The 20,383-nt window shown below is 40.0% G+C and overlaps 2 protein-coding genes and 1 long non-coding RNA gene across 5 annotated transcripts in view; 1 reads left to right on the top strand and 2 right to left on the bottom strand.

Annotated features, from left to right (window-relative positions):
- The first annotated feature begins 3,606 nt into the window (after positions 1-3,606).
- LOC122670841 (quinolinate synthase, chloroplastic-like) lies at positions 3,607-15,233 on the top strand. Its single transcript, XM_043867847.1, has 7 exons — positions 3,607-4,431; positions 7,819-8,103; positions 11,873-12,091; positions 12,213-12,392; positions 13,588-14,100; positions 14,801-14,962; positions 15,046-15,233. The coding sequence occupies exons 1-7, from the start codon at positions 3,622-3,624 to the stop codon at positions 15,106-15,108; spliced, it is 2,232 nt and encodes a 743-aa protein (XP_043723782.1). The 5' UTR covers positions 3,607-3,621; the 3' UTR covers positions 15,109-15,233.
- Positions 15,167-20,383, bottom strand: part of LOC122670845 — a 26,405-nt gene continuing 21,188 nt past the window's right edge. Inside the window, exon 3 of the long non-coding RNA XR_006334269.1 lies at positions 15,167-15,239. This is a non-coding gene — a long non-coding RNA (uncharacterized LOC122670845). The remainder of the gene's footprint in view (positions 15,240-20,383) is intronic.
- Positions 17,098-19,968, bottom strand: LOC122670842 (manganese-dependent ADP-ribose/CDP-alcohol diphosphatase). Of its 3 annotated transcripts, XM_043867848.1 has the most exons (3): positions 19,347-19,421; positions 19,245-19,274; positions 17,098-18,292 (listed from the first exon to the last, which is right to left on the bottom strand). In XM_043867848.1, exons 1-3 carry the CDS (start codon positions 19,404-19,406, stop codon positions 17,306-17,308), a joined length of 1,077 nt encoding a protein of 358 aa, XP_043723783.1. In that variant the 5' UTR covers positions 19,407-19,421; the 3' UTR covers positions 17,098-17,305. The 3 variants fall into 3 exon arrangements, with proteins under 3 accessions (XP_043723783.1, XP_043723786.1, XP_043723785.1); XM_043867851.1 differs by lacking the exons at positions 19,245-19,274; positions 19,347-19,421 and adding an exon at positions 19,832-19,968; XM_043867850.1 differs by lacking the exons at positions 19,245-19,274; positions 19,347-19,421 and adding an exon at positions 19,446-19,508.

The following is a 20,383-nucleotide window of genomic DNA, read 5'->3' as shown; positions in this document are numbered from 1 at the left end:
CTACGCATGTTCCCATTGGTCCTTGCACCCAAACACAAGGGGCACGAAATGACCGTCCCATCCCCATGAAAGATGGAAATCTCACCCTTGTTGATGCTTCTACGCATGCTCCCATTGACCCCTGCACCACAAACACAAGGGACATGAAATGACCACCCCATCCTCATGAAAGATGGAAATCTCACCCCTGTTGATGTTTCTACATGCATGCTTCCATTGGCCCTTGCACCTAAACATAAGGGGCTTGGAATGACTGCCGCATCCCCATGAAAGTTGGAAATCTCACACCCGTTGATGCTTCTGTGCATGCTCCCATTGATCCCTACACCTAAACAGAAGGAGCATGTAATGATCGCCCCATCCTCATGAAAGATGAAACTCTCACCATTGTTGATACTTCTACGCATGCTCACATTGACTCCTGTACTCACACGCTAGGGGCATTGAATGACCGCCTCATTCCCATGAAAGATGGAAATTTCACCCCCTGTTGATGCTTCTGTGTATGCTCCCATTGACCCATGCACCCAAATACAAAGGGCATAAAATAACTATCCCATCCCCATGAAAGATGGGAATCTCACTCCTGTTGATGCTTCTGCGCATGCTTCCATTGACCCCTGCACCCAAACAAAGGGGCAAGAAATAATCGTCTCATCCCCATGAAAGATGAAAATCTCACCCCTATTGATGCTTCTACATATGCTCTCATTGGCCCCTGCACCCAAACAAAAGAGGCATGAAATGACCACCCCATCCCATGAAAGATAAAAATCTCACCAACGTTGTTGCTTCTATGCATGCTCCCATTGGTCCCTACACCTAAACACAAGGGGCATGAAATGACCACCCCATTCCCATGAAATATAGAAATCTCACCTCTGTTGATGCTTTTACACATGCTCCCATTGGCCCCTGCCACCAAATACAAGGGGCATGAAATGATCGCCCCATCCCCATGAAAGATGGAAATCTCACCTATTTGGTGCTTCCGCGAATGCTCTCATTGGCCCCTGCACCTAAACACAAGGGGCATGAAATGACCACCCCATCGCCATGAACGATGAAAATCTCACTCATATTGATGCTTCTACGCATGTTCCCATTGGCCCTTGCACCCAAACACAAGGGGCATGAAATGACCACCCCATCTCCATGAAAGATGGAAATCTCATCCTTGTTGATGGTTCAACACATGCTCTCATTGGCCTCTGCACCCAAACATAAGGAGCATGAAATGACCGCCCCATCCTCATGAAAAATGGAAATCTTACTCTTGTTGATGCTTCTATGCATGCTCCCATTGGCCCCTGCACTCAAACACAAGGGCCATGGAATGACTGCCCCATCCCCATGAAAGATGAAAATCTCACCCCTGTTGATACTTCTGTACATATTCCCATTGGCCCCTACAACCAAACAGAAGGGGCATGAAATGACTGTCCCATTCTCATTAAAGATGAAAATCTCACATCTGTTGATGTTTCTACTCATGCTCCCATTGGCTCCTGCACTCAAACACAAGGGGTATGAAATGATCGCCCCACCCCCATGAAAGATGAAAATCTCACCCCTGTTGATGCTTCTGCACATGCTCCCATTGACCCCTGCAACCAAACAAAAGGGGCATGAAATGATCGCCCCATCTTCATGAAAGATGGAAATCTTACATCTGTCTACGCATGCTCCCATTGGCACCTTCACCCGAACACAAAGGGCATGAAATGACCGTCCCATCCCCATGAAAGATGAAAATCTCACTCTTGTTGATGTTTCTGCTTCTGCACATGCTCCCATTGGCCCCTGCACTAGTGTAGTGGTCATGCTGTCTTTCAGGAAACCCTCTCCCTTAAATTATTGTTTTGAAGTAAGATAAAATTTAAATAAAATATTTTCTATGAATAAGCTTAAAAATATGGTTGCTCAAAGATACTTTCCCCCTAATACTATTACCATGAGAACTAAAAATTTCTTGCTATATGGAAAAGCACCCAAAAAAAAAAAATATGGAATCAAAAATGAAAAAAAAAAACTTGGCAAGAAAACGCTAGTCAGTCGTGTAGCCTCAGCATCAGTGTGGTAGCTAGTGAAAGTATGCATACAAGCAGGTTTGATTGCGATTGCACTGGGGAACTAAACAGTCTTTTTGCGTATAGAGACATTGGTTTGTGTTAAGGCATGGAAACCACACGACTGTTTAACATTCTTTTTCCTTGCACCATGAGATCCAATTTACAAAAATTGAATTTATTAGCCAATAGGGCAATACACAATAGATGGCTTTATTAAAACTTTTAATTTACAAAATTTAATTTTTTCTAATTTTTTTTTTTACAATTTTTACACCGATACGATACGGATTTTAATCCTTTTCTATTCTTAAAAGTATGCAGTGCAATAGTACTAGATGGAGATGTCGACACTTGACAACTTGGACATCCAATGGTCCATATGAATGAGCTCGGATCGTTGAATGTCCAAGCTTCCAGATGTCAACATCTCTACCTAGTACTACCACATTGCACACTTTTAGGAATTGGAGAGTATTATTTTCCGATATGAATATCAATCAATCAAAATATCAAATATCGGTATCAGATCGGCAATACAGTATTTTGAAAACCATGATTGGTATCTGTCTTATTCTATCTTCAGCGATACTAACTAATACCTAAATCCAGTAGCACTTTGGCGTTATATCGTATTTTAGTTATTTGATAATGTCTCTCTCTCTAAGTCATTCATTCTTTTCTTTAGCATATGCAAACAAGATTCCAAAATCATGTCAAGCTATCCCAAATTTTTTAACTTCTTTCCCTTCCCTGATCCTCTGATATGACTTATGATGAGAGGTTCAGACTTGAGATTGAGAAATCCACCAACTTTTCTTTCCTTCTCTCAACTTTCTTGTTTGCAATTTGCCTCACAGGACCCACCATGATTGCAGAAAACTTAAAATAACGATGGTGATGACGATGGCAATGACGAATTGACGACAAAGTTAGTCTTTTTCTGTTCTTCTGCTTCTTTTTTTTTTTTTTTTCTGTAAGACTCTCTAGATTGGATCGGATCGTATCGGATCTCTGCCTGGTTTCACTGTCTTTTTTTTGTTTTTTTGGTGAAAATAGTCACACCAAATAGACACAGAAAGAGACACTAAAGGGTTTTAATGGTCACTGGAAGATGAGCTTTACCTTTTTCTGATTTTTTATTTTTCTGTGAGTGAGATGAGAGAGCATGAACCATCCACCATTTTCACATTTCGGAGCAGTTCTAAGTTCCAATACTGTACAAATATAAAAGGATAATCCTCGGAGTCCACATAATTGATTACATTACCTTCTGTTTCGCGGCAACTTCCTCCTATAGAATAACTGTTCGTCTCGTGGCACTATAAATTAAGGTTTCCCAGTTTCTTCGCTTTGTATGTCTTGCGTGGTTGCGCAGTTTAAGGATCTTCTTCTTCTTCTTCTTCTGTAACTATTAGATTTCTCTCTTGGATTTAGAAGAGGAACGACGAGGGTTTTGAAAACCATTACTTATATTAACAAAAGAGTTGTAAAGCTGGTATTGCTTTTACTTTTATCATTTTTTCTTCTTCTCATCCTCTGGTAAGTGGTAATGGACTCTGCAACTTTGGGGATGATAGGTTCTTCGTCCTACTTCTCCAGATTTCCCAACCACAAATCGTCTCCTTCCAGGACTTTCGGGCACTTACAGGACAGGATATCGTTCCGGAGGTCCCTGAGGCTCAAAGTTAAATGCGTCAACAACCCCAATCCCATTTCTTCTTCTTCTTCCTCGTCGTCGTCGTCGTCGTCGTCGTCGTCGTCATCTCTTCTCAAGTCCAATACCAATACTCAAAACCCTAGCTCCTCCGCCTCCTTCTCTGATGTGACCGAGGCTTCATTGGGAACCTCTGAACTTGCCATCTGCAAGCTTCAACGTCTTGTTTTCGAGTTTCAATCTCTACCCGAGCCCATTGATCGTGTCAAACGCCTCTTACATTACGCGACGCTTCTCTCTCCGTTTCACGAGTCGCGGCGTGTACCGACCAATCGAGTTATGGGATGCACCGCCCAGGTGTGGTTAGACGCCAGCTTGGATGAGTATGGCAGGATGAGGTTCTCTGCCGATAGTGATTCAGAGATTACCAAAGGCTTCTGCTCCTGCTTGGTTTGGATTCTTGATGGGGCATTCCCGGAGGATGTACTGGGTCTGAAGACGGAGGATTTGGCTTCCCTCAATGTTGGGTTGCCTGGTCGTGCTCATTCAAGGGTGAATACGTGGCATAACGTTTTGATCAGCATGCAGAAGCGGACCAAAGCTCTTGTTGCCGAGAAGGAGGGTAAGCTTCCTTTGGATCCTTTCCCATCTCTGGTTATCACCCCGGACGGTATCCGGGCTAAAGGAAGCTATGCTGAAGCTCAGGTTGGTGGTAACCATTTTACCTTTTCTTCTTATCTGTGTGTGCCCTCTGCTTTTGCGTCTTCATCCCACCCCCCTTCAAAAAAAATTCAATTTTTTCCATACATACTCTAAAAGGAAACTGGGAACTTTTAAACTAGGGATGGTTCCCCCCGTTTGCCCCGCAAAAGTAGATTTCAAAACGGAATAAATGGTTAATTGCAAACATTCAGAGAAACAGATGAAATAGATTACATTATAAAATTTAACCTCTCTTCTTGTACGTAATTTTATTCACTTTTAGAATTTTATTCTTGTATGTGACTTTTTGGACTCTGTTGATATCTCTTTATAGCTCATCAACATGGAGTAGAAAACTCAGGATGGAGTTGAATGCAAAAGAGATATTCCAGACCCAGGCCCGTTCATCATATGGACTTCAACTATGCTATGAAGATTCAGCAACTATTAACTGTTATTAAGCATATGGAGAGGTCAAAATGTTTGTAAATATCTAATTTCTAGCATTTTGGTTTTGGCAATAAAAGAGAAGTCAATTCTGTTGACTAAGCATAAAAAAGAAGACTGAACTGAAGATGCGCAAAAGACAATGAACGATGTTTTTTGTCATGAAATAACATAAATGGGACTTCTCCACATTTTGCTTGGTAATCAATCAAGATTGGTTCCTAAATCTCTCAAGATCAGTTCACCATTCAGCATTCATGATTTATCTGATTGTCGAGTGTTTCTGCTGAATCTGCTCCACAGAGGGCATTCATGAATTGAAAGCAAATGTTACTAGTTCTTCGATCAGTAAGTAGTGTAGTATATAGGTCAAGCAAGTTGGCTTTTTTAGGTGTGCTCCTTATATCTTGTTTCAGCAAGCTCCTGTAAGTAACTTTTGTTTTTGTAGTTTTCGTATACTAGTATGGGATCAGTTTTGACCATTGTTTCGTCAGGCCATTGGGTCCAACATTCTGATTAGTCTGACTTAGCTGATCGTGTAATCTCACCCCAAGAATCAAAGGCTCTTTGATGCAGTTAATCACCTAAATGGACTTATTTTATTAGAAATAAACCTTGGTTGAGTTATATATGTGTTGGGGGCCTTTAGTCCAATGGGTTTGCTTTATTATTTCAATTTCCTAGTCAGTTTATGTTACCTTATTAGTCAAAGATTGGGTTAGGCCTTTCATTTATAGTGTTCAAGTCTGTTTTGAATTTTCCATATAAGTTTGTAAGGGGGCCCAACATTGTACACGGATTTTGATTAATGAAAAGCTTGTCTTTCCCAAGGATCGAGATCTTGGTTTCGGATGTGGTTTTGGTCAAGCCCAAAACTGTGATGTGCCGGATCTTGTTTCGAGGTTTCGACACTAGGTTTCGTTTTGGCCAGGCCCGAAACTGAGACAACTCAGAGGTTTTGGTCAGTTTCGACTGAGATCTAGTTACATACTCTTTGTTGCTGTCTTTCTGCATGAAGAATCCCTTGTATTCGATCAAGGATGGTTGGTGTTTGATCCATCCAAACACCTTGCGGTGTGAAGCACGGGTGCCCGTCTCTTACACTTATTCTTATTCTTCTTCCTCCATTTTCTTCTCCATTAATTCAAGTAAGTGCTCCTCTGAATTTTCTGCAGTTCCTTACCTGATTTGGAATTCATATGCAAGGGTTTTTTGACATGAATTACGGTTGAGGAAATCTGGCCCGCTGATTAACCGAATCTTTTGGTAGGATGTTCTAAAACCTAAAGGAAGAACTCGATCAGGAAGTCTCCCTGGTCAGACCTGCTGATCTGGATTTATTTCATTATTCCAATTCTGCCTTTATTTCTTAATTGATATTCTGTGCATCAGTATACTGATTCGAGTTCTGGTTTTACTGATCTGTTATTGCTAAGTTTTATGGTCTTGTTTAGAATCGATTGCTCATCATATTCTTACTTTCTGATTTATATTGGATTCTGTTTGGGTATTGTTTTGATTACTCAATTAAATAAATCAAAATGAAGAGCTCAGATGATCTCTAAACTCAGGTCAGTTCAGCAATCAAGGGGTAGAACACTTGAGTAATCTGTTTTGATTATAAAACAAGATTATACTCCCTAATTTGGTTTTATAATCTCTGGGATTCGATTCTGTTTGGTACTGTTTTGATTGCTCAATTACAGTTACATTATACTTTGAAACCATTGACTGGTTAAGGTCTGTCTATCTTGAATGGTCCAGTCTTTTGGATTGTTTGAGTAGGGTAGTTGGATTGCTGGGCAGTGGGATGATTAGATAATATATCTCATTAAAGAGTAATGGTTTCATGCCCTACCCACCTTTGAAGGCTTCCAAATATCTGCCATGTGGCAGCTCGCATGGCACAAATTTTGTGCACTCAAGGTCCCCTGCTCACTTGTCAAATTTCAGCCTATTAGTGTTTGTCATGTGGCAAAATAAAGCCTTAAAAATCAAGGAATACCCAGAGAGTGCACACCAATGCATGGACTACCAAGAGGGTGCATGTCAATACACGGCTTCATGGCCATGCATGGGAGGGTCTTTGGTTGAATTGTGCTCTGAAATTTGACACGTTGGTAATCAAGATCATGCCCTTCTTGATCCAACAATTGAAGTTGCCACGCCATCTTTCCATGTTGCACAATTAGGTGGTTGCGCAGGAAGCCCACCTTGGACCGTGAAAAGGTCACTTTGCCTTAAAGATTATTTAAGAGTCATTTTAGAATTTACTTTTGTAGCATGCAATGAGCATATTTGAATCCATGACATTCAACATGGTTTACCAGTGCATTGACCAAAAACTCAATATTGCTTCTTTAGTTAAATTCATCCCTACTTAACATAAAAACATGCACATGTTAGATCACCAGACCATTGGACAGGTTAGCCGGAGTATTGAACTGTTGGACTGCCATGCCAGAATGCTCGAAGGTCTTGTCTGGGTTTTAGGACATTGGTTTGGACAATTGGATTTGATGAACTTGAAATATTGTTTCTATATATAAATCAACATAAGATAGGACCCTGATGAGCGAGGGCAATTGCATAGAGCTCACTTGTTGCTTTTCTAAGTAGATGTACCTAAAAGCTGGCTCTATTAAGGTATCTTGCATGAAACAACTTTGATGATCTTATGTTGCTTTCTGGTTTGTCTCCTTTAGAATTTAGTCTTTGTTCTTTTAATTTCTCTCATGATATTATGCTTTTTACCTTGTCTTCAAAGTCGAATATTTTCTCTGGCAGAGTTTAGCTGACAATATAACATGTAATGTGAATAGGCAAAATAGGTCTGTTGTGCTGCTTGCCTAAGAAGGAATTTTTTTAATTCTACTATATTCTTATTCAAGAAGATATCGTTGCATTATCGGAATTCTAAGTTCCATTGTAGTGGAATTGCAGGTGAGGTTTTTGTTCCCTGATGAGTTAAAGATTAAAGAACTCGTCAATGTGCTAAAGGAGAAGAAAATTGGTGTGGTTGCACATTTTTACATGGACCCAGAGGTCCAAGGAGTCTTGACTGCTGCACAGAGGCAGTGGCCTCACATCCATATATCTGATTCATTGGTTATGGCAGATATGGCTGTTAAGATGGCTGAAGCTGGATGCCAATTTATCACAGTGCTTGGTGTAGACTTCATGTCAGAAAATGTGCGTGCAATCCTTGATCAGGCTGGCTTTAGAGAGGTACTCTTTTCTTCTTAGTTCATCTCTTTTCTATTAGAAAATATTCACCATAGTTTGAAATTTTGGTCAAAATACCAAAATTTCGATGCTTTATTTGGTTTCTACCCTGGTCAAAACGAAAACACCAGCAACTTGACAGGTTTACAAGGTTTTGGTCAAAATTTCAGCAACCGAAATGATTGAAACCGTCGATTTTTCGCTCGAACTGGTCGAAATTGTGTACTTCTTTCCAATTATATGGTTCTTCGTTCCTATTGCATATTTCAATTATTTTTATTGATATTGTTTAGGACTAAATTATGTGTAGAGTAGGCTATATAAAGGAAAGGATGGAATAAGTTACAATGTACACTAGCTACTTAGAGTTTTTTCCCCTTTTCTAATCTAATGATTCATACATGTGTAGACATGCTTAAATAGGCACTACAAGAAGTTTCGTATATTTCAAAGGTATATTTTGGTTTTAACCAAGGTCGAAATCCTGGTCAAACCCAAAATTTGGAACCTTGATATTCACCTGGACCTATACATTCAGTACATAATAAAATATTACAAGCTATGAAAGTAACCTTCAACTGTGAATCCTGTGAATTTAAATTGTTTTTACCTGCTTGAGCTATTTAGCTGCAAATCTGAGCTTACCATTTATTGTTTGCTGCAACTTACAAAGAGTAAACTTGCTCTGGAAAGAAATTCACGTCCGAAGCTGTTCTAGCCTTCACATGTATTAGTTTACCATTATATGCTGGAAAGGAGGAACCACCAAAAGTCATCCATCATCTGAATGCCCGACATTAAGTTTCCTTGTGGCTGGGTTGTTTAGCATCTGAGTCTTAGCTCGCCAGTGATTTTCCTTCCGCTTTCAAATTTGCTGCAACTTGTAAACTATGGAATTGCTTAAGAGAAAAGTTTGTACTCTAAGTTGCTTTAGCCGTTGTCTGTACTACAAAATGCCAGGAAGAAGGAACCACCAACAGTTATCCACCATAGGGGCAGCTTGTGTAACTGTAAATTGGCTGTACATCTGTTTATTAGCCTTTAGCTATTTCAAAGAAATATGAAAACAATCTGCAATTTTAAACCAGCAGAAACTGAAACACCATCAATAAATCCCACTCTCTTTTTTTGTTTCCATGCTGCTATTTAATATGTATTAGCTCGAGGCTTCCTCCAGACTTATGAGTCTAATGATTCTGCGGTGAAAAATAGGTAGCTTGAGGGAGCTTCAGCAGTGCCACATTCCAGGATTACCCTGAACAAATTATTGTTTCTTGTTACTGTGTACAATATATGTGTGCATGTTTCTCTGCCATGATGAATGAATTATATGACCAATCCTAAGTGCCCCTTGGATGCATACATCCCTCAATTTTCCATGGTATCTGTCTCTTATGAATTTGTCCATATTCTTATTCAATCTCACAAAAATCCGTTTCCCATTCCTTAAGTGAGAATGCACTTCTGCATTGGGGTTTCAATTTTCTCTTCAAAACCAATTCATCTATCAAACTGGATGGATTCGTTCATGATTCTTATTTTTTGAAAAGGTTAGGATGGAATTTATTAAAGAAGAAAAAGGAAGTATGGAACATCATCATTTGTCCTTGACATGCCCAAAATTCCTTAGGCCTTGTTTGTTTAATGGGATCTATGGGGCGAGATTGTTGTGGGATTGGGGCCCACATGATGATGGGGTAGAAGACATTAACCAACATGAATGGGAAAGTAAAATTCCCCTCAACTTTTATCCATCCCATGACCGTTTGGTTGAAAGAGAGAAAAGCGGTCTTCTTCCCATCTTCATCTTCTTTTTTCTCTCCCTTCCCCGCAGTTGCAGGTGTGTTTTCTATTTTTTTTTTTTTTTTCTGCTTGCAGCCCAGAATGCAAGGAACCTGCGAGCGAGAGAAAATCATCTTCTCCCACCTTCGTCTTCTTCTTCTTTCTCTCCCTTCCCCCTCTGTTGCAGGTCCATTTTCTTTTTTTTTTATTTTCCCTGCTTGCAGCCCAAGATGCAGAGGGTTCAAGAGAGAAAAGTGTCCTCTAAGATCTTCATCCTTCTTCTTCTTCTTCCCCCCCCCCCCCAACTTCCCCCCGCTGTTGCAGGTCCATTTTCTTTTTTATTTTTTTCTACTTGCAACCCAAGACACAAAGGGCCTGCGAGAACTGCCTGGCGATGGCACCTGAGGGTGCCGTCTTGTTCCGCAAACCTGAGGGTGCTGCTCTGTAACGCAAGCCTGGGGGTGATGCCCTGTAACGTAAAGTCCCACCGATTTGGTGGGACTTTTGTTAGGGTGGGGTGGGAGAAATCACAGGCCACGTGGGCCGACAGTAAAAAGGTGATGCATTTTTTTTTTGTTTACTAAAAACTAAACGCATTAAATTCCAATGGGGGTGGGAAAGTTTGTACAACTATCCCACCCCATCAAAACCCCATGAATCAAATGGGCCCTACAGAACCATGTTTTGCCAACCCATCCCGCCTTAGTACTGAGAGGATATCAGCATTTAAACCCTGTTTCATTTGTTAAGAACTGTGACTCTCATGCCTAAGAGCTTCTATTTATAGAAATTGGAGATGTCCTTTGAGTCTTCTATACTAGGACAACACCTTCTGTTGTTTTGTTCTGGTACTAGTGGTGTGTTTTCTTCTGCTAGTGTGTTTCAGTCAACAATTTATCTGTTTTTTCCTGAAGGAATGGTTGAAACAGTAGTTTAGGCATTTCTAATTCCAGATAGGTTGCCCATACCCTTTCTTAGATAACCCTACTGATAGTGTGGCTAATCCTTATCATCAAATGGACAATTGGATTTTCCATGTGACTACTCCCACTTCCAAGTCAACTATATCTGTGTTGGATGTCTCTTTGTAACTTGTCCTTTTAAGTCTCAAATTATCTGTGCATGAGTTGGGCCCAAGAAAATGTAAGATTTAACATGAACCAAAAAGCCAGCCAAATAAAAACAAAAAGACAAACAGAGGTTATCGTTTTCAGATCTTACCCTCAAAGAAGAAAACTCTAGAAGAAAATTCTTCTATTTGACAGCAATGAGAGCTAAAAGAGAATCCTTCTCTCTCTCTAAAGAAAACAATTTACATAACGCCTATGACAAGGCTTTATGTAGACCATGAAGTGGATAAAACATTATGGATTAGCTTATATAGGCCTCTAAACCCTAGTTGAAGTGGCTTTGAAGACAAGAATTGACCACTAAAATCACGCTTGATGTGAATTGGATTCACCAGTTAAACATTGTCAAATAATCAAATGCACAAAAAGGAGGGTTATTTTTCTCCACTTACATGTGAAGCTTTCTGGGCCACCAACTAAGCTGCCTGGTGGAAAATCCAAAGATTGTCTGGATCTCTGTGCTGGACAACTCATCTACCAAATTCCCCCACAACCTCTCAAATATATCATGTGGGCTTCTTTTTGTTTTTGGTTGGGGGGGGGGGGGGTTGGAGACAATTTAGATAGTAAGATTTCTTTAATTCCAGAGAAATGTTATTTCATTAAGTCATGTTGTTACTTCTGATTTGGTGGTGGACTCCACTAGATCTTGCATATTATGTGATTTAACAAACGACAGTTCACCATCTGCTTCAAGTAAGATCTATTTTTGAAACCATATTCCGTCTCCTGATTGTTCTCTTTTGTGTTCTGTATTGGACTGTTTATTTTAGCCCTACAGACATGTGACTTTTCTGTGGGGAACTTGCTTTCATTTTCGTTTTCTTCATTTCATTTTGATTATGAAAAGTCGTCTGCAGGTTGGTGTGTATAGAATGTCAAATGATCGCATCGGTTGCTCTTTGGCTGATGCTGCAGCTACTCCTGCTTATATGAGTTTTCTTAAGCTAGCATCTATGGTACCTCCTTCTTTGCATGTTATCTACATTAACACCTCACTGGAGACAAAAGCTCAAGCCCACGAACTTGTGCCAACGATCACCTGCACTTCTTCAAATGTTGTGCAAACAATTCTGCAGGTTGGGTGTTTGTTAGCTCTATCATCTACCATCAGTTTAACTTTTCCTTTAACTGGTACATGGTGGTGCCAACTTTTGGGTTCCCCATTCCCATTAATATCTCATGAATTTTCTTTTTTAGGCATTTGCTCAGATACCAAATTTAAATATATGGTATGGCCCCGATTCCTACATGGGTGCAAACATTGCAGAATTGTTTCAGCAGATGGCGAGCATGACAAATGAAGAGATTGCTGAGATACATCCAGAACATGATAGAAACTCCATAAGATCATTTGTTAACAACCTGCACTATTACCAGGTTAGTTCCCATTCACCGTCTGGGAGATGAGCCTTATCTTAAACAAAAAATGATATTAAGGTTTACTTGGTTGGAACACGAAAATATTGGAAGAGGGAAAGGAAACAAAAGCCTTTTCCCTATTTTCATGTATTGGCAATGAATATTCTTCTCTGTTCTACCCTGTGATGGAACAGAGCTGCAAGCTTTTCACTGGTTTTCTAACATGTAAAAGCTGTGTGAGCATTACAGCTTCAATATGGTCATTCCTTAAGGTTACTTGTTTGATGAATTGGTGTCAATGGTGTGGAAGTCATTTTGTTAAATACATTTCAATTGTTTTAGTTAGAGTTCAAGCTTTAACCCAACTGTTTACTTTGAGCTACATGAATTCTGTTGCTTCCATTCCGTGCTATCTAAGGCCATTTCCTCTATTGAAGGACGTCTTCAAATCTTCTTCAACACCTCAACCAATATTCTTTGTTGTTCTCTGTACTTCTAGGGCATTAAATTTTCACCAGGCTGCTCCATAATGCACCAAGTTTAATTCAGCTGAGTCTCCACCACTTGGCATGACAAGAAAGCACGACATCTGCATCCATACTGCATCATCGCTAGGCAAGCTAAATGCCCACATCCTTTTCCAAACCTATGCTGCATGGGTCATCCATACAAGAAGACCCCTCCATCAAATTACCTTGTGCACCTCTACTGAGAGCTAAACGTACAACCTGCACTATTGAATGGTATGGGGAGGCGCAAGCCCCCCAGAGGATGGTCCATCTGTAACTACGTTCATTCTGTGAACATGTTTGTTCAATCTATGAGCATGTTGCGGGTTTATTACTTCCTTTTTATCCCATAATGCATGTATAATGCACGTTTGTCTTAATGGGACTCTTGTAAAACAATGGATTCTGCCTCTGGGATTGACATGAATTTTGGTCTTATCTCTATGTGATTTGTGTGGATTGTACTTTTCCATAACCACTTTTGTTAGGATACTCCTGTAGTCCTGTTTGTTTCTTTGAAGAAATAACACATTAATTAGTAGGTCGAAAAGCCTTGTGGTCTCACTTCCCAAGATTCAGTCTCTTCTTACATGATCACCAATATATTTTTAGGAATATTTCTTACATTTACATATTAATAGTGAGTGTGTTTGTGTATTCCATGGCTTGGTTTTCTTATCAGGGACATGAAAATTCTACTGCAGGATGGGACATGCATTGTACATGACCTATTTGGACATGAAATCGTGGAGAAAATACAGGAAATGTACTGTGATGCATTCCTAACAGCTCATTTTGAAGTCCCAGGGGAAATGTTTTCCCTGGCAATGGAAGCCAAGAGAAGAGGAATGGGAGTGGTTGGTTCGACCAAAAATATATTAGATTTCATCAAACAAAGGGTCCAAGAGGCTTTGCTAAAAAATGTTGATGAAAACCTTCAGTTTGTGTTAGGAACAGAATCGGGGATGATTACTTCAATTGTTGCAGCTGTAAGTGAACTGTTACGTTCGGTTGATTCCCCTGGGAGGGCGAAACTCAACATTGAGATCATCTTTCCAGTCTCAACAGACTCGTTGTCAAGAACATCAAAAGATCCACCAACAGGCCTTAATACTGCTGACATGAATAACTTGTCTGATCTCTCGGTTATTCCTGGGGTGACTAGTGGAGAGGGATGCTCCATTCATGGAGGCTGTGCTTCTTGTCCATACATGAAGGTACGCATGCACAATTTTGCATTAGTTTGCTGAGGCAGGAGAATTGTTACTATTTTTGGAACTCTAGACACGCATGCATGCATCTGCCAAGAGTCATGATATTTTTTTAATTATAAATCTACATCTATTGGAAAAGAAGAAAAAAGCTTTTACCTATTACAATTGACGTCCCACAATATCTATATGCTCCCCCCCCCCCCCAAATAAATAAATAAATAAATAAATAAATATATATATATATATATTATTGGATTGGTTGCTTCAACCCAATCCAGTTATTATTCTTCGCAACTATTCCAACCCTGATAGTGGGAAAACTCATCTTGCTAAATTTCTGGGGGTCAAAGTTCAGTTTTGGATTATTAATTTGATGAGCCTTTAATATCATATGATTATCAGTCTGATAGTCTGATAAGAGCCTGTAGTATCTTGACCTTTAAAAATTGGATGGTTCCATATGCTTTCTCTTTGTCCATGATCCATATCCAATTTTATTGTTCCACTAATGAAACAATTAGAGAACCATAAGATGTTTCAGAATGTTAAGACTGCCATGGTGTATGCTTTGCAACTGTAACAGGTTGGTGGATGCTAAGGTTGCAGTCCTCAATACGTTGTTTGACCTTTGGCTGTAAATATTCTCTTCAAATTTGCCTTTGAAGAAATCACATTTTGACTCATGTTTACTTCTGGCCGTCAGATGAATTCTCTCAGCTCACTATTAAGAGTATGCCACCAGCTACCTGATGATAAAAATGCACTTTCAACCTATGAAGCTGGACGATTCAATTCAAGAACCCTGCTTGGAAAATCAGTTGCAGATGTTGGATGTGAGCCAATTTTGCACATGAGACACTTCCAGGTCAGCTCCCAGCACTAGAAAAATGAATTTGCAGCATTTAATCCTTTGATTCAGCATTAAAATTACAAGGATTGGTGTTTCAGGCAACAAGAAAATTGCCAGAAAAGCTTGTTCATCAGATCATACCTCCATCTGAAAATTGGTAGCCGCCATCTTAACAGTTCAAATAAGCTTTCAGAAAACTGAAAGTTTCAGTTTCTGATGTTTCTACTTCTGATGCCATCCCATGCACGCAAAGACAAGGAGCATTGGCTGGGTCATGAAGTTTAGAGGATCTCTTAATGCAGAATATTTCTTTTGTTCGAATAACTTACAATACATATGTTGTAAGCATTTTATTTTCTTCATTTTTTGGGGGTTGTGTTCGTGTCTGGAGCGACCAGGGTTGAATGGTTATCTTCTGCCCCATATGCTTTTTCTGTTTGCCCCCTCAAATTATAGTGTTACACATAATTTTAGAAGATGGTTTATTTATTTCTGCACAAAGGAATAGAACAAAATTACTAGTTTAATGTCAAATCCGATAATGTTCCAAACGATAGGTTGTTCTTGATCAGCTCGATTATGATGGTCCAAATGTTAAATTTATCATTCTAGTGTTGAATTTTCAGCTGACTTTTAAGCCTAATATCTCATCTGCGATCGCGCCAGTGTGTGTAGTTTTTCAACTTGGTTCTAACGCATGACTCTCCGTGGGGCTCATCTAGAGCTGCTGCTTGTGTTGTAGTAGGGCCTGGTTAGGCGTATCCACCCATCCCATCGAAGAACCTAAGTTCATAAGCAGTTGAAATTTTTGAACTGGTAGATAATATTGTGAATAAGTCCAGAAAATTTGATTGCCAATGAAGGTATGCTAATAATGATTCCTTTGCCATCCCCGAATAAATTGTGAATTTATCTTTGGCATGAGGACTGTCCACATAAGCATCATCCTTACATTTTGGGTCTTCTAGTGAATTATCATGATGAGTCTCTAGACTCACCCCTCCCAGGACCCTGCAATCCTGATTCCTGCACAGGTGTGATCAGGCCCTTACATGACAAATAAACACGTTTGAGCATCAAGGGTTTATCAGCATTGGGTAGTGGCCTTAATTTGATGTTATTTGTTTACCGCCAATTAAGCTGATGCAAAATCTGTTGGGAGGATTATTTCCCAACGGCTGTTGGATGTTATTGGAACTGTGTAGTTTCCTGTTAATATTATCTTTCACTCACACCCCTCCCCCGCCCCCCCCCCCCCCCAACCAAAAAAAAAAATACAGAATTTGTGTATGTGAGACCAAGGAGCAGCAGAATGGTGGAAGGCTTCCATTCTCACAAATCAATCAAATATGAAGGCTTCATTCTCTTCAATGACAAGTTGACAACTTCTTTTACTTGCCCTTTGATTTATTTTCAAAAGTTTTTTTAATATTATCCTTCACTTACACACACAAACCCAACCCCCCCCCCCAAAAAAAAAAAAAAAGAATTTGTGTGATGTGAGACCAAGGAGAGCAGCAGAATGCTGGAAGGTTTTTTTTTTTAGCCTGAAAATTATCTGGGACCCAGGCAGGCCCCTGCAATAGAGTTCAGATCTGCTACCCACATGGGGGCGGGTGGGGACAGATCTGAACCCTCCATGGAGGTATGGGACCACCCTCCCTGCAATAACAAATATGAAGGCTTCCATTCTCACAAATCAATCAAATATGAATGCTTCATTCTCTTCAATAACAAGTTGACTTAATAATGCCAATGGAGGAGAAAATAAAGACTTCATTCATCATTCTACCATTGCTTCTACTTCTCAAAAACACAGAATATACCCAAAGCTGATGAAGTGTTGTTGGAATGCTGGAAGCTTTACATTCTCAACAATCAGCCAGAAGTAAACACCTACCACGGCTTCTGCTTCTCGAGCTTAAGTTACATAATAGAGAAGCCTGGGGTTTCAACTATTGTCTTTAACTATATACCCAGTGCCTATATTTACAAAATAATGATAGGCAGGTATCATTGGTGTTCCTTGTGCCCTGTTGAGGAACTAATACATTTAGGTGTTTGATAGAAGTATGCAACAAAGTTTTAGAGGATAGAGGGGGAAGAAAACTAAATGTAGCGTAAATACCAGATAATGCATCTATATTGCATGCACACCTCTAAAAGGGAAAATGTCCCAATACTCAGAACTAAAAATATCCCAGTTAACTATCTACTTACAGAGCCCCCCACCTGAGTCTCAAGGTTTTGGAGCCATCTGAAGATGTCTTTTCTTTATAAACAAATGAATTGGCATACACTCAGTGCTAATAAAACGCATGAGAGATGCCACATCTGATCATTCAATCATAAGTAAATTCAGGAATGAAATACCATCTCAGTGCTACTCATACGGTTAGTTCCGGAAAGAGCTAACCTGTCATGGTACACATCAACATGACCAAATGCATCTGAGCCTGGCGGGCACTCTAAAGCAGCTTCAAGGACACGATGATGAACTCCATGTGAATCAATTGAGTGCCCACCTTTGTGGTCATGACCAGCTAGGCAAACCTTCACACAGTTATATCTATGAATCACATCCATAACTTCGTCATAATTCCACAGAAGAGCTTCTTTGGATGATGCACCTGGGTCAAGAGGTAGGTGGCAGCAGACCACCACCTTCTGTTCATGCATGCTAGCATCCTGAAGGACATTGTCTAGCCATTTCAACTGTTCCCTCCCAACTGCTCCATTGAACATCAGGAATCTTCTGTCAAGACCCCACATTCCCTCTGGACTGTTCTTTTCTGCATTAGGATTCTTCTCCTGCAGAAGTTTCAAGGCCTCCAACGTGTTAGGATGCTCCTTGGCCCAACCAATAGCACTAATGTCATAGCCATCAAGAACCACAAATCTATATTCTGGAGTTGGAGAAAAATCATAGTAGGCATGCCCCTCCAGAGTAGGAATCTTCAGTAAAGGGAGTAATTTTTCTCGAGTAAGATTGTAGAGGCAATGATTGCCAATCATGTGGTAGACAGGCCCATTAAATTTCTCAAATTCCTGAACAACTTCCTGTACAGCTGTTAAAGACTGCTCTTTAGGGCAGAACCCGTCAACAATGTCCCCCAAATTGATTGCAAATTTCAGCTTCTGGAGGCTGTTCCATTTGCTGACTGCCCTTTGCAAGACTAGAATACTATGACGATAGTATCGGGGAACTCCGAGGAATGAGCGACCATCAGGAATATCAGCATACTGGACATCTGATATAACCCCAAAAGAGAAAAGTGGTTGCTTCCCTTGTACGCCCACTAATCCATTTGTGGAGGCCATTGGTGAATCACTGGAACGGGTATCCTGTTAAATAGTAAAAACAGTCAAGAAAATATGATTCATTTGAACAGCAAAAGGTTCTCTTCCACCCTCTACAAATATATAAATGACCCAACTTCTAATTGCTGCACACAAAGTAAAGATTTCTGTATCAATTATATTAAACAGCCATCAAGATCAAGAAACATGAAGCATACATGTCAAAGAAGCAGTATGAGGAAAAGCCATTTAACCTACTACCTGCCTACGACCCTACGTCATGAGGTTAGCATAGATGCAGCAGGATTGGCAAATGGCATTGGATGGGGGGTGACTGGTAGGGATCCATAGAACAACACAATGGTTTCCTCATTCAGAATTAGAAAAAGGAAAGCTACTGGTCTGAGACTCTACCAGTATGTCTCAAACAGTAAAACTATTCCAGAGAGGAAACAAGGAGAATTTTCCTAATGACTTAATGGCCTAATGGTATGGTTTAGCCACCTATCAGTCCTTCGCTGTTGATGAAATTAATAGCACATGTGAAGTAGTTCATCACAATAAACAAGGCTCTCGAACAAGTATAATATCACTAAGGACAGCAAAACTCCAGCAACTACATGACATATTATTGAAAAGACATGTATGCAACAAGCAGATCCACATTATAATAACAAGAATGGCAATCAAACCTATTCTTCCTGATCCATTGCTATTGAGGAATCATACATCTTCAATCAGTTGTTCGCATAAACAATCGACCTCTTCAAGGGAAATGTGTAAGAAATTTCCAAAGGTAATTTAATGGGCTTAATTAATTTGATGTCAGAATACTCACCAACTGGACAAAGGAGTAACTGGGTAAGAGATGCAATGGGGCACTCATTGGGCACATAGATAAGGATGAGTAAGCATAAATGAAAGAAGCATATTATGATTATAATTCCAAATAAAAATGTTAGGATGATTAAGCATTAAACAGAGAAGCATAACTCACGCCACAACAAGTGCTTGCTGATGCTCTAACCAAAAAAATAAAAGGTAGTTGCTGATGCCCTCGCGACATCAAGTCTCTGCACACTCCAGAGGGACGAGTAACCAATGTGCCAAAGACGAATCGATGAACAAAACAAAATAGGAAGCGAGATATCCTAGACATGAGTGGATGAAACCTAAATCCACTCTTTTCAAGACCCACCTGGAAATCCAAGGGGTTCCATCGGTGACCCATATTAAATCTCCTCCCTCCAAAGTTCAAAACTTTCGCCAAACGAAGTTGTTATGGTAATGGAGCTCGGGTCCAAATTAAAACGAGAGGAGAGAGACAGAGATTAAGAAGCTCATAAGTTGATCAGATGCTCTGAATCAGGATATAAATCAAATCATGGATTAAAAAAAAAACACAAATTGCCATTCCAACTAAGTCAATGTGTTAAGAGATCAGAAGATGGAGAATTTTCCCTCTTAAATTATTGCTCGGAAACAATAAAGCAAGAATCTAACTGGGTTATAATCATAACCAAGAGTAACAAACACACACACATCAGCGGATATGCAGAGAGAGAGAGAGAGAGAGAGATTTACTTGCAATAATCTTAAGAATCCGAACAACTTCGTTCGAACTTCGTCGAACGAAGTTGTTTCAGTGGGCGTGACTGAGGCTTAGAGCGATCGGAGTTGGATTATGACTCGGTCGTCCAGTCCGAATCGTCCGATAGCTCCTCCGTGTAGACCGCACAGCAGAGAGGGAGACAGCTGATAGTACGCAGTTGCTTATGGCTATGACTCTCTGGTTTTGTAGAATTATAGAAACACCCTAAACCACATGAGTGTCTTGTTTTCATTGGCAGAACAAAAATGAACTTTTTGGGTAACGAGATATTATATTAATCTATCGGCGAATATGGAGCCCGAGACCAATCCACAATCCAGATTAAATGAATTGGGTTAATACAAAAAGGGTGAGCGTTCTTTGTGGGTAGGGATATAAACGGATCAGATTCGATTCGGATAGTGCTGTATCCACATCCGCATCTGATTAGCTCTCGGACAAATTCGGATAATGCTAAACGGATACGGAACAGATAGAGAATAGATATTTTATCTGTTTACATGTAAATATAGCTTTTCAGATAG

This window comes from Telopea speciosissima, chromosome 8, assembly GCF_018873765.1.
Source record: "Telopea speciosissima isolate NSW1024214 ecotype Mountain lineage chromosome 8, Tspe_v1, whole genome shotgun sequence".
Classification (NCBI taxonomy): domain Eukaryota; kingdom Viridiplantae; phylum Streptophyta; class Magnoliopsida; order Proteales; family Proteaceae; genus Telopea; species Telopea speciosissima.
The sequence above is the reverse complement of the archived record's forward strand: the minus strand, read 5'-3'. Positions and strand labels throughout refer to the sequence as shown.